Raw genomic sequence first — 13,995 nt, forward strand, 5'->3', positions numbered from 1 at the left:
TAAAGGTGAATTACACCGGGAACCGGACAACACAAAGGCGGCATCAAGGAGAGCTGGCGGATAATAATTGACCGGGATGGTGCATGGCCTGGCAGCATGAGCCTGGGGAGCGACAGGTGCCGAGTCGCCCACGTGGGTTCAGCTCTTAAGCAGTGGAAGAGAAGACGGCTTCCTTGTGACTGCTCGGAGTCAGGACGATGCTGTGTAACTTAGTGGGGGGATCCATTCGGTAGCAAATGCTGCTAACCCGTCGCAAGGTCAAGATCAGTCGGTTAATCTCGCCCAGTGAGCGAAGACCTTGCTCGCACCTTGCACAATTATTTCAAATAAGTTATTTACGTCTATTAGGATACTGGAATTTGATCGATTTCGGTTTAATCACCCTCTACGGTGCAGCCGTTGCTGTGATAACGTGTCGTAACAATTTAAGAGTGATTGCAATCGGTTTTCTTTCATGTTTCAATGGTTCCTTTTTACTCTCCGTTTGTTATCGGTGTCTAGTTTACACCTTGTTGATTTATTTTTAATTAATTTATTCCCGTTTTCAAACATCTGCTGATCTAGACGAACGTGTTGTCCATTTCACGATTGTTAATCATTAAGAATCATCAACTGTTATGGAAACTTGTGTTCTGATACCAAAGGAGTTCTCGTTGGTCCTTGCTACCGATCCGTCTTACAAGCTCTTTAAAAATGCCCCCTTGTCCGAGATGCGGATCTCAGTGTGGTCCAACGTCTTCATACCGTCGGGAACGCTCATATATCCGTTTCAGGGATCGATAAGATTCGATAAAATTGATTTGTACTCTCTTCTAGATGACAACGATGTAAGTACGAAAATATTACCATATTCTTGATATATTGCGCAATGATATCGTCCCAATGACATCTTAATAGGAATAAACTGACATCGGAAAATAGCGGAACCCCATTAAACTCCGAGTCTTCACTATACTATTTTTAGTTCTAGACTCTCATCTACATACGTATAACGTACAGTCGATAATGGGGTAGGTATCACGATTTAAGTGGCTGCGCTAAAAGCATGAAATGAGAGATACGTATCAGTTCCATTAATATCGAACTTGCGATACAGCAGCGATTTCATTTTCAGTTATATCGGTTACTCAGAGTACTTGGTAATTTTGTCGTACACCTCGGAGGGTCTTACTACGTATTTATTCTGAACTTTCAACCGTGCATTGATTGAAATGCATAAATAAATAAATGAATAAATAGATGAATAAAAAATAAAATTATTCAACGTTTGCAGTAGCAAGAGTTGCGGGATAATTCGTGGCCTGCAGTGATACAAGTTTATTTATGATCAAAAAACCCGTCTTCGATTGGTATTTCTTTGACCACGGGGAACAGAAACGCTTTAGTTTGAACCTGATCCAGCACCTCTTGATCGGGCACTAACTGCGATATATACAGCTTGATCTCGAGTGATTAATGAGAAGGGATAGTTTTAAGGTGCGGCTCGAAAAATAACCAGGAGTAAATGATACGGTAGAGAAAACGGATCAATCCAAGTAAAATTATATTTCAATTGCAACTGCGGATTACGCGTGGTTTTCTCAATAACGCACATTCGTTTTCAGATCATAATCTTTGATCGTTACCGCGTGATCACCGCGATATGAAACATTAGCAGATCGAACGATCGCAATTAACCCGTTGGTGATCTAAATTATCTCTCACTGATACACGATCGATCCCCGTTGGGTCTTGGACAGTTTTTACAACGCGACGATTATCGTTGTAGGTATTTACCGTCACATTGCAGTATAGTTATGATAAGGTATTTCGTAAACAGTTATTATCGCAGCTGCGCATAATGCACAATTTGCGTTTACGTATACGCGGGTATGAAGAGATCACTCGATAGAGTCTTCTGTCTTGTTAATACCTTTCATGTAGGGAACAACGAACATTGTATTATGACGTTAAACCAGTAGCATCGAGAGCTACCTGGACCTGAGAGAAAGGTATTATGATTCGGTTAAATGGGGAGCTGCTGTTATGTCTCGAGTAAGTAACAGTTATCGCGCGTTATATCGAAAACTCACGGTCTCCATACCTCACCCCAGGCCAATTTTTCAGCCACCGCGAACGAATCGCAGGATTCGTTGAGTTACCATTTACACCTGGTTATCAAAGATCGCATTCTGATTGCGGAGTAGTCTTGAGATGTCGGCAAACTATCGAGCATAACGCTAAGTTATCCTAGACTGATTTTCGATTCTTCTTTTCTGACTGACTCGCCGATACAGTAGTAGAAAATTGCTGAAATAGTAAAAGGCTGATATTATTTCTAGCCGACATAATTTTAACTTATTTTCAGATAAGACGCGAGTACGGCTGTTATGACGAGGTTTCTTTTTCAAATTATAATCTTAACTACCGTCAGTGTAACTGGATAAGATTCCTACACATTGTTCAGACCTACAATGACCAGGTGAATCTGATCGGCACCAAAGTCAGAGGTAAGTTTTCACTGGATATTGCGCTGTCACGTTTTTGACGTCAGGTTCGCTACGAAAATCTCCGGGTTTTAGGGGAACCGATATTCGAGGTGATTAAAGATGTACAGCCAGACACGGAATTGGCGGCATGTTTTGTTCCCGTAGACGATCGCGATTTGGTTCTTATATCGCACGCCCAATGGACACGTACGGCGATCTATAGGTACACGATAGATTCAATTTTGGACGGTACGTATAAAATGAAAATCTATACAATTTCATGTAATTCATTACGTCATAGATTTTGAAAGAGCAAATGAATTTTCACCAAGTTCTGGCCGCGGGTTCATTTGCTGAATAAAAATATACTGTACGTATAAATTCAATGGAGTTTGCACAGCTGCATGAGCATTTTCTGTGCCAATTTTACCTACGTCCGCGTCTCATCGATGTTTCCCTGATCTTTAAGCGGGTTTCCGTAATTGAAGTTCTGTATAGCAGCGCCAGTTTTCAAAAGCCTTATACATATACCGTGTACATTATATTCGTTTGAAATATTTTCTGCCCGCAAGGTTTTATCGGAGTTAAACTCAGTAAGAAATACTAAAGCTTGTTGTCAGCTCGGTTCCGAACTGGGTTGAAGATGGGGTACACATAGGCTGGGTGGAGTAAACTGCAGCTAAGGACCGTCCAGTTGCCACCCATTGTACTGTCTTTCAGTAGCTGTGAGCGCTACACATTTGAATCACAAGTAGCCGCCTTGATCTGCACCGACAAAAATTCCTCCGATATTTGCATTTCAGATTTGTAGCCCTATTCTGTATTTCGCGTATATATAATTTAATCTCGAATTTTTTTTTACTCTTCTCGAATCAAATTACGCTTAAGGGTCGACGGCGCCGACGTTGCAGAAGCTTTCGCTGGTGTATGCTATATACCTACTTTGGACTCACTGCAGCAAATTTAACCTGCCATTGAAATTCAGCCTATCCAACTCGATCCATTGTTCCCATTGCCTCGGATAATTATTTCGGAATTCGTTTCAATGTTAATTAACATCAGCGATACCCGTGGTTTGGAGCAGCTTAATATCGAGTATCTAGTTCAAACCACCTGCGTTTATATTGCGCACAGATGCATACGAAATTTGAAAAATAAGAAAAACAAAGAGAAAACGACGATCGGGATGTTTGTATGAATAGTTTGTCGGTGATTGTACTAACATATTAAGCGGTTAACTAGCTTACTTATTTGCATGATAAATTTGTCTTTTAGAATCCCCGCTCGATCTGTCAATGGCCTTATTATCGCATCAGTCATCGTCTACGGTTCCGTCTTGCTACGAGGCTGACGAATACGAATCGACATCCGGCGAATCTTCGACGTCTACGTTATCCCTAGTTGGCGATCATTTAGAATGCAGCATCCTTACAACGATGAAACGAGGCGAGCGCGTTTTACTGCCTTGTGAAGTTTGCGGAAAATCTTTCGATCGTCCTTCCTTACTTAAAAGGCATATGCGAACGCACACAGGTGAGGAGTTTAAGGATCGCGAAGCTATTACAGAGTTTCTCATCCCAGATATAGTTTCATTAACTTTTTCATTATATTTTCTCTCAATCTCGTCATATATCTTGTATAATCGATTTAAGGTGAGAAACCTCACGTTTGTATGGTTTGCAACAAAGGATTTTCAACATCGAGTTCTTTAAATACGCACAAACGAATACACAGCGGAGAAAAGCCACACCAGTGTCTCGTTTGTGGGAAAAAATTTACCGCCTCTTCGAATTTATACTATCACCGAATGACTCACATAAAGGTGAGTGTGAAACTCGTCTACTTAAATTCGTTCGAATATTTGTTGTTTCAATTGTTGTCATTATTAAGCAGCGTATAACCGAACCGCCGTATAACGTATTAACACACCAATTACGAATTTAAAAAAAGACTGAAACGAATAGAGAACAGATTGTTAAATTAACGTTACCCAGTTACGCCTCGTCTTGTACCTATAGTTAACCCCATATACGAGATCTCCGCGCGTAATTGTTCAGCTGTAAGAAATCGAAAAATGTTCGCGCAACCTGTAACGGGGGGAGCAAGAAATCTTACAATTGTACGAAGAACTAAGAGAGATGCAGGTGCACCGCTGTAGCCAACTATACGTTTCACAGATGAGTCTTACAAAATTATCAATTATTTATCTTTGTTTGAATAACTTGCGTGTGCACATTATATTCTGAAGAAGAAGAAGAACCGTTCACCGTATAGTAATATCATTTCTGAATTTGAATTTTCAAACACACGGCCCATTTAAACGGTACAAGATAAAAATGTTCGCGAGGATCACTAAAGAGATTGATGTACGGAGTTTACTTTGTCGGTTTTTGTCAGAGGGGATCAGAATAAATGCGAACTGCAATCTCGTGAGTCGAAAATGAATTCGGGGAAACTACCATTCGTTCTGACTTGGAAAATAAATGCAAGAATTTACTCAATCGGCTCTTCCCCTTGGTCCGCATCGTGCAACGCTATATATCGATTTTCAGCGATTCAATTTTAAATCTCAACAAACCTGAATCGATCGTACCAATATATATACAGGTATTTAATGGAACCTGACTCGCGGTTTTGAAAAGCTCTTCAGGTACGACTCTATAGAATTTCTTTTTTTACCACTTACGTAAAAATATGATAAAAACTCGACACAAAAAATATAGCTCACCATTTTGCAACTCTATAAAGTACATTACAAACAGTTTTCTTTGTATTTTTTTTTTTTGCAATCTGTATATAATCAGCGTTTCACGTTGTTGCTGCGTTTCCCGCAAATACGGTTGGAAAAAAACCGAAGGAATGAACGAAGCAAAGCACATATCTCTTGACCTATCTTGAGTATATCGTTGTTAAGTTTATGCCTTTAAACAACCGACGTAACAACGAGATGAAATGTGAAGTATAACATCGAAGAATTTCAAGTTCGCAAACTTGTCCATGATTGTAAGTTCCAAAAGTTTATGAGAAATGAATTTTACTCATACCGACATAGGTTTACGGAGGTACCCGTATTATACGAGGACCTCCGTACGGGTATTATAAATGGATGATAAATTTTGATCCGCCCTGTAGAATTTCGACAGATCTCAGTGGCTTCATCTCCGTTGACTGCGGTCTTGGCTACCGCTGACCACTTTGCCGACGCCAGTAGCGGCACTGCTTTGAGCGTGTCGAGATAGCCTGCCTTGAATATCAGAGCAAAATCATTATGCCGGTTCTGCAAATCTTACCCCGAGTTTCAATTCAAGTATTTTCATACACCTCGTACAATTCCGCAACTCGTTATCTACTCCGTTACTTACTTTTCCGTAAAAATTCATTATCAATTACTCATCGGACAAAAAATAATGATTAAGGATTGAAAATGTTTCAGGACTTTTCTTTCTCTGCAATTCGGTTGTTCAAGTTTTTTTTTTAAATTTATTATCATCATTATTTATTCGAAATTAATTGCGCAACCTCGGAGTGATTGTTGACTTTTTACAATGAGAAAAAAAATTATTGTAATTTCGGGGTTGAAAAATATTTTTAATGGGCTGAATTTGATGGAGAGAAGACCGGGTATTATATTATACGCACGTTCTAATATTTGGAAGTAATGATACTCGGGAGCAACGCAGGTAGGCCTGCCATCAGCTACTGTAATTGGTCCATTACTTGCTCCCGCGTGGAATGCAATCCAATTAGAGAGACAGAGAACGTTGCCCTGGGCGATTTCAGTCGGTATTAGTGGTGTAGTGTTGTACTACCGCTCTTCTGCCGATGCTCCCCATATCCATACTCTTCAGTTTTCAACTTGATCACGATGCAGCATACCTTCGTATCCGATTAACGATCGGCACAACGATTTGACTTTGAGATTGGAATAGAAAGACTACAGCGATCTTTGAAAATTTGTTAATTAATCTGCACAGAGCAGGTGTTCGATGTATTCTCAATAACAATAAAGAAGATATTCTATGACGCAAACAACGTTCGCTCCACACAATTTTGTTTGTTCGCAGGAAAAACCGCACAAGTGTTCACAATGTTCAAAGTCGTTTCCAACGCCCGGTGATTTGAAAAGTCACACCTACGTTCACAACGGTCTCTGGCCATTCAGGTGCCACATATGCAACAGAGGGTTCAGTAAACCGACAAATTTGAAAAATCACATGCTCCTACACTTGGGAAGATGTTCGAACAAAAAGTTTGTCAAATCAGATTTATGAACGGGCTGAGCTGATCACAAAGAATAGGTAACTTGAGACGACATGTCTTATCATATCGATTCTAATATCTTCGAGCAATTTTGGATTTTTGTTTTTCTTCAGACTGACAACGAAATGCGTCATGCCATTTCGTTTTTACTACGTAAGTGCTGCGCACATCGATAAAGGGAGAAAAAGTCACGGGCTGAGTGGCGGAACTGCAATAGTCTGAAACTAGTAGAACGTGGTAGGACTAAAAAATGTTCATAAATTATCGCGTCCAATTAGTAATAATCATCCTCCTATACTTACACATGTGAGTACCCCACCTGCGAGCGTGCAGGTGTGCATGGATACGTTACGGATACATTTATTATTGAAATATAATATATAATTTTTTGTCAACTCGTGCATGCAAACGAAGGGAAATTTCAACACAATGATGAATCAGGGTTGTGCTGAAGGTATAATAGGTACCTACGAATTGTAGAAATTTAATATCTTCTAGAGTTCAAAGCTGTGAATAATGAGATTTTAAGGCTGAAGCCAACGTAAGTTCGAAAAAATTTCGATATCATATAGCTTTAAAGATTGACGTTGTAAACGAAAAGATTGAAATATACGTTATAGGTAATTAATAACAAGGTAATTACGCTGAATCGGAACTGTGGGGAAAATTATTACATATATTTAATACGAACTCTCATTACGGTGAAGAGTTTCAGTGTTGTCTATCGCTCCTCGACTATATAACTAATTTAGTTTTTAACTCTTGATAGTAAAGGTGAAAAAAATCTTAAGACGATTTTCCTGTTCGATTCCGATTCGGCATAATTATCAATAATAGCCATTCGTATTACGTATTTTATTATTGTATAATAATACCGACGATGGTGGGAATCTCTTGGCACCCTGAAGGCTGCTGCTATACATACCTAAGTAAGTAGGTATATGTAACTAAAGAAATCGTTCACTGGAACTTTTAGCAGTCGATTAATTCAGTGGATTAGCAGTCTGGAGATTGTCTTGTAAATAATGTTACTCCAATAAATTTAGATTAGAAATAAATCGGACAACGATCTGCTACTTTCCCCGCCCTGTCACTTTGTCGATCAGGCTTTGGAACAGGATTCTAACGTCTACAAGAGCTTCGTCCAACGACGGGCCAAGGAAATAGTAGAGGGCAGTTGGGGAGCTGAAGATTCGGACCGAACATATCGAATTACGATTACTTTCAAATCTCCTAATTAACAATCGAATATATTTTCAATTCTTTGATTGGTTCTACAACTTACCTTGACGATTTACCTCGTCCGTTACCAGAGCTGCTCGATGATGCAGCTTGCGATTGTTCTTCGGGTTGAATAGGAGTCGCCATCATGACAACGGTTGACCTCCTACCAACGAAATTGGGACCTGGTCTTGAGTCGTCGGATGCGATCTGTTAATAAAGGAAGGACTAGATTCAGCTTCGTTCTAAGCCCCTCGATGTTCTACAAAGTAAACAGACTGTACCTCTAATCGATAATGGTCGTGTTTACCAACTCGCGTAGAATTTCGTTTTTGAACGACCTGATTTTCGATATCATGATTAATTTCTGTCGAACTATTTTCGACGTTATTCTCTTCGTGAGTGCCCTGAGCCGATATTTCGGTGTCGTTCCACTGGTTTTTATTTTTCGTCCCAGGCGGTTCGGCAGTTTTTGATATTGCTTTCGAAAAACCAGCCGTTGTGTCTACGTTGTAAACGACGAATTGTGCACCGTGAGATTCTTTCTTTGCATTATTGTTCATTGACCCACGAATGTCACATCCCATCATTACGTAGGTTCTATCATTTTCTCCCAAAGGATGGGAAAGAGTATCCGAATGCGAAGAACGACAGCTTAAATCTTCTGACGTTTGTCTTCTAAATAATCTCTTCAGTCCTTTTGACAATGTACTTCCTGTTATAGGAAGACGTTGTTCCCTTGAAGCATTCTTCGATCCTTGAATTGGTGAATTAGTCGCATATGAACTCGACTCATCGTGAGTTTCTTCCTTCACCTGATCAACTCGATTCGAGTGGCTTTTTTTACTCCATATAGATGCTTTGGAAAATAACTTACGAATCACGGAAAATCCTCTACCGGTTTCAGACCCCTTAGAAGATTTTTTCGATTGATCATCTTGGGTACATGGAACATCATATTTATCTATTGGAGCATAATTAATTTTTTCTTTAGAATCGATTGGTTGTTCATTAGCCGTGGTAGTCGTACATCCTGCTTTCAAGATTTCCAAGGATTCGTCTGGGTTGCGGATTATTTCCTTATCGGTGTTATAATCATCGGTGCCGATAGTAAATTCTAGCGATTTAATAGCAACCAACTTTTCTCTATTATCTTCGGATGTTACGTCGGATTTTTTTTCTTCTATCCAATGCTCTTCACCTTTGTCGCTGAAACCGTCTGACGCTGACTGAAGGGGTAACTCAACGGCGACCTTGAACTCTCCTTGTCTGATACTCGCCTTTGAGTCGGCTGCGACATTAAACTCCATTCTTTTTCTCGAAGAATTACCGAATATACGAGATAACGAGTCTGCAAACTTTCTCGCATTTCCCTCGAACTTTTTATTCCTGGCTCGTTCTTGCTGCAGATTATCAGCTTCAGAATCTCGTATGCTTAACAGCAGTTGTTTTCCTCTGGTGTCAGAATTCTCATTCGATTTCATCACCCTAGGGAATAACATTCCCGCATTATTTTCAGCCGTAAGCGAATGCTCAGAATCATAAACTTCGGTACAGTTCGCACCAAAGTCTTGAGTTTTATTTTCAATACGTCTCTCAATGAAACTGCTTTGGGTAGATGCTTCGTATGATTTTCGAGCAATGTTTTCGATCGCCGGAGGAGTATCTTCATCGTCGAGTAACTTATGACCGGGTTTTTCTCTGTATCGATTTTGTTTTACGTCAGCTTCTAAAGATTTTGTACTTCGTATGAACGGAATGTTCGACAAATCAACACTTTCTTCATCTTCACGACCAATGATGGATGCGTCGGCCACTAGCTGCAGAATTATAGCGTTTGCCGCGACGAGAGCAGATTCCAGATTCTTTATTCTACCTAGTCCTAGTATTTGTTCTTCAGATCCCAGCAGGTTCATCGATCCGTTGCTTCTCTCCGAAAGCGTATCCCTCCCATCGAAATTAAGAACCAAATATTCACTTTGTACCCGAGGCGAAAGCGCGCCTTGTTTATTTTCAAGTTTCTCGGCTGCAAAATCAACACTCTGTAATCCTCTTTCGGTAATCTTATCCCCGTTCCGATTTTTTGAAGGAGATAGATTCGATACCACCACATTGCTGGAAGAATCCACTTCGACAGTCTTCAAGGATCCTTCATTCATTCGTGGTAATGTTTTCTGCGATTGATTCTGCGGGACTTTCTTTTCGCTCTCAACTAGGATAATTTCCGCAGACGCCCGTGGAGGGCTCATTAAATTATCCAACGAATTAATTAAGTCTTCCAGAATAGAGATTGGCTCTGATAGGCCAAGATGTTTAGTCTCTACATTTTTCAATAGAACTTCTTTAATTTTGCTGTGAGAATTTGCCGAAGGTCTTTGGTCAATGGACTGAACCTGAGGACAATTACTTAGAAAGATGAATGAATTATTTTCGGTCGTTTCAGCTGCTAAATAAGTATCAGGAAGCAAGTTTTCGCTTTTAGCGGTAGACATCGATCTTTTTTGACATTTGGAATAATCGTTCGATTCGTCGTCGCCCTTCATGGACAACCGTTCCAAGTCGACCCCATCGTTTTCAGTATTACCAAATTCATCGACGATATTTGTAATTTCATTTTCCACCGAGGTACCTTCAATTTCGTCCGATTCGTTGAAAATTTCAACGTTCTCGGCTAAACTGATGGATTTTTTTCTCTTCGTAGAAAGATTTTCGCTTCCGGTACTCGGCAAAGATATTTCCGTCGCCGGTGAGTACTGAATCTGGTCATCGTCCACGACCAATCGAGATACTAATGAACTACCTAATCTGTCGAACATTATTTCTCTTTTGTTCGACTGTTGTACTTTCAGGATTAAACTGTCTTTAACTCGCATGCCTAGAGTGTTCGAATCCCGGCTCATTAGTTGATCGACATTATTTTCTATGGTACAAAATACTGCGTCGGTGATCGTTTTAACTACATCTTTGATTTCATCCACTGTGTGACAATTATTTACCTCAAGTGGATCGACGATGTACGGTACTACTCGGGGATTGGAAACTTTGTTTGTTTCTAAATTTTCATTTACGTTTTTTAGATCTGCGCTGGTATTTGGAAGAAATAAATCTTCACCCTTTCGTGAGATCTGATCGTGATCGGCATTATTCTTCTCCGAGTTGGGGTGCTCTCCATCTTCTCCGTCGATCATGATCTTCGATGGTTTATTCGTCGTTTTTTTTTTCTCAAAGAATCAAAGTGTCGATTTTTTTTCACATCTTACAGACGACGATTCACGTGGGTTCTACGTGATTCGAATTAAAATACGTGAGGGCAGCAATTTAGTAAACTTTTTCTCTAGCTCCTGATGGTAAAAAGACATCGTTGATTCGCAATTTCGTTAATTCGGTAATACCGAAATCTTGTTGTACACAATCAGTTGTGTAGTTTACTCCACCTGTGACATGCGTTTCAATCGTTGATCACACGAATTATAATTAAAGAGAAAGGAGGGGTTACGCAGAGATCAGTGCTTTCGATTAATGGCTTTGATAAATAGTCGAACTCTGGGAACGCTGGCACCGACTTGCTTTGGTTTGACTAGGGCTTCTTTATTGAGTTTCACAATGCTTAAAACCTCCGATATCGATTTACGCAAAACGTCTAAACAATCGTTCACTTCGCGAGTTAATTGAGTATCCGGTTCTATTACTTTACTTTCCTCACAATTACCGTCCGGCTTTATTTCAGCAGCTGTCGAAATAATCTCAACGTCTGACATTACTGTGATTTAACGGATTATTCTGATTGCATATTCATGTATACCTCAGTACAACATGTCTGTTAAGAATTGATTCGTTCCAATAATCTGTAATTGTTATGATTAGTATTACTTTAAATTTTCGTGCAAGATGATGAATCAAATTTCAGGATAACATTAGAAATGGTGTAATATTTTTGACATGACAGTCCGAATATAGCAAACAACTTGCCATTTTTTGAATCCGTGCATTTGTTTTACACTCACATTATTATTTTTTGACGTGGCATTCTGCGATAAGTTCGTTCAATGAAATAACTAACATTCTTTTTCATTTTTTTTTCATGTTTTTGTTTATTACATAGGAGTTTTTACAGTAATTCGAAGTAAATATTTTCATTACTAAAATTATAATAGTTTCGTAATTATAACGCATTCATTTAAATATACCATCACGTTCATAATTATTTACAACATTTTCACTTAATTAGATATAATAATAATAATAATTATTATTGTTATTACATATTTTGATCATCTAGAAATATAGTTAAAGAACGGGATAAAAACATTCCTCGTTCGTAATATTTACAATAATTCTCCCTTATTTTATTGCCTCTCATTGTATGTTTTCATATTCTTATTTGTTTTTTTTTTTCAATATTTTAATTTTGTTGCTGTTTTTGTTGTTTCTCGTTTTCTAATATTTAATTGTGTGCTTTATCATCACTAGTATTATAGGTATAGCTATTATAACAATATTATCGTAATGTAATAATCAATAAATATATTCGTAATATATAATAAATTTCGTTCTAATAATTTATTGGAACTACCGTATATGGTCTAATATATCATATAATAAATGAGCTAAAAGAATTATTCAGCGGTTACTGCAACAAAGCAGACCTGTGGTCGATATATTAAAGCACTGCAGTTTTAAACATGGTTCTTTCTCGCGTAATAATCGTATCGATTTGACGCAACGATTTGCCGCAGTTGTGGAAGCTCTCGCGCGTTTAAACAATTTTCATACAACGAGGAAAAAACACGAAAACCACCGTATATAGATCTTCAGAATTATTGTATTACCAAAGGTCGAATGTTATAACTCTTGCTAAACTGTACAGCATGCGTAACGAATTACGATCCTGCCTGCAGTATAGTGTTTTGCTCTGCTTCGATTTGTATAGATCAACATTCGCAGCTATCTGCGTAGTTATATCGGTAAACGGAGCTATTACGCGAACCGGATTTCTACGTTACACGCGACACACGATCGATCTAATCGACAAGATTTTTCATTTTCTTTTTCATTATTGTTAATATATATATAAATATAGAATTTTGTGTATATTTTTTCTGCTAAGAGCTGATATCACATTATACGCGTGAAAGACGACATAGAAGTGAAGAAGAAGTATAGAAATTTCAACTTTTCACTACTCTTCTATAGTTATCTTATTAAGTTTATATATATGTATAATATTGTATAATTTAAATTGGTTAAAATCTGATTGTTACGTTATTTTATTATTATTTCTTTGTTCGTTTAATCTCAAGAAGTACACGTATCTCTCCGTTACATAAAATTAAGAAAAAAAAAAAAAACAAAAGCCATTTATTAATCATTAAAATCCTCATCTGCGATTACATAGAATTTAGTCATTCCATCGGTACGAAATAATGAATGAGTAACGTTCGAAAAGGTTCAGTGTTCATGATTCCAAGCGCTCTATAGGAGGATCGGCTCACCTGATTTTTAAAATATCTCACGACGAAAAACTTACGGAATCATACATTATTATATTATGTGGACGGTGTGAAAGCGATAAATGCAATAAAATGTTCAAATAAATGAATGAATAGTAACAGTACCAATGAAAGGGTTGTTTTTTTTATAAATAAAATATTTTGTTTAAACGGAACACAATGTGGAGATATTATTTATATTACATACCTAAGTGGATTGCATCGTTTGACTATAACGTATTTTTATGCCTCACCTTATTTTTGTAATATTTTTTATTCCGATTCTTCCCCCCCCTTAAATTCCATATCCTCCGCTTCCTAAGCCAGCCTTTGTGTCAACGGGTACTTGCTTGTGAAAACAGTCTTCTAAAAACTGAGCCATCGACAAGTAGAGATGTCCTTTTACTCCTGCCAAACTGTGGCTCTCGTCGGGATAGACCTAATAAAAAAAGAAAGAAGAAAAAAGATAAGAAAAAACAATTTATCCGCACATAAAATTCACCCTCACAAATATATTGTGTACATGCAAGCTATGGGGAAATAGAATTTCAAGTAGC

General features: G+C 38.3%; 3 protein-coding genes across 5 annotated transcripts in view; 1 reads left to right on the forward strand and 2 right to left on the reverse strand.

The window, feature by feature from the left end:
• Positions 1-7,786, forward strand: LOC105684806 (zinc finger protein 239). Of its 2 annotated transcripts, none has more exons than XM_012398448.3 (7): positions 1-827; positions 2,348-2,489; positions 2,562-2,717; positions 3,744-4,001; positions 4,121-4,290; positions 6,533-6,766; positions 6,842-7,786. In XM_012398448.3, exons 1-6 carry the CDS (start codon positions 618-620, stop codon positions 6,737-6,739), a joined length of 1,143 nt encoding a protein of 380 aa, XP_012253871.1. In that variant the 5' UTR covers positions 1-617; the 3' UTR covers positions 6,740-6,766; positions 6,842-7,786. The 2 variants fall into 2 exon arrangements, with proteins under 2 accessions (XP_012253871.1, XP_048506737.1); XM_048650780.1 differs by lacking the exon at positions 1-827 and adding an exon at positions 855-2,034.
• LOC105684804 lies at positions 7,761-11,155 on the reverse strand. Of its 2 annotated transcripts, XM_020851682.2 has the most exons (4): positions 8,695-11,155; positions 8,234-8,658; positions 8,014-8,159; positions 7,761-7,913 (listed from the first exon to the last, which is right to left on the reverse strand). In XM_020851682.2, exons 1-4 carry the CDS (start codon positions 11,135-11,137, stop codon positions 7,802-7,804), a joined length of 3,126 nt encoding a protein of 1,041 aa, XP_020707341.2. In that variant the 5' UTR covers positions 11,138-11,155; the 3' UTR covers positions 7,761-7,801. The 2 variants fall into 2 exon arrangements, with proteins under 2 accessions (XP_020707341.2, XP_012253868.2); XM_012398445.3 differs by having other exon boundaries at positions 8,234-11,155.
• LOC105684805 (inactive dipeptidyl peptidase 10) overlaps positions 11,123-13,995 on the reverse strand; it is a 22,170-nt gene continuing 19,297 nt past the window's right edge. The window contains exon 16 of the mRNA XM_012398447.4: positions 11,123-13,877. Within this exon, the coding sequence (XP_012253870.1) occupies positions 13,734-13,877 (144 nt within the window). The 3' untranslated portion in view covers positions 11,123-13,733. The remainder of the gene's footprint in view (positions 13,878-13,995) is intronic.

Source organism: Athalia rosae, chromosome 2 (genome assembly GCF_917208135.1).
Source record: "Athalia rosae chromosome 2, iyAthRosa1.1, whole genome shotgun sequence".
Taxonomy (NCBI): domain Eukaryota; kingdom Metazoa; phylum Arthropoda; class Insecta; order Hymenoptera; family Athaliidae; genus Athalia; species Athalia rosae.

Excerpts from the sequence above, each read along its gene's own strand:
- LOC105684806 (XM_012398448.3), top strand. The coding sequence starts at position 618 with ATGGAAACTTGTGTTCTGATACCAAAGGAGTTCTCGTTGGTCCTTGCT. Across the intron at positions 4,002-4,120 it reads GCATATGCGAACGCACACAG|GTGAGAAACCTCACGTTTGT; the intron begins GTGAGGAGTTTA and ends AATCGATTTAAG. Across the intron at positions 4,291-6,532 it reads ACCGAATGACTCACATAAAG|GAAAAACCGCACAAGTGTTC; the intron begins GTGAGTGTGAAA and ends GTTTGTTCGCAG.
- LOC105684804 (XM_012398445.3), bottom strand. The coding sequence starts at position 11,137 with ATGATCGACGGAGAAGATGGAGAGCACCCCAACTCGGAGAAGAATAAT. Across the intron at positions 8,160-8,233 it reads ACGACCATTATCGATTAGAG|ATCGCATCCGACGACTCAAG; the intron begins GTACAGTCTGTT and ends CTTTATTAACAG. Across the intron at positions 7,914-8,013 it reads GGACGAGGTAAATCGTCAAG|CTCCCCAACTGCCCTCTACT; the intron begins GTAAGTTGTAGA and ends CCGAATCTTCAG.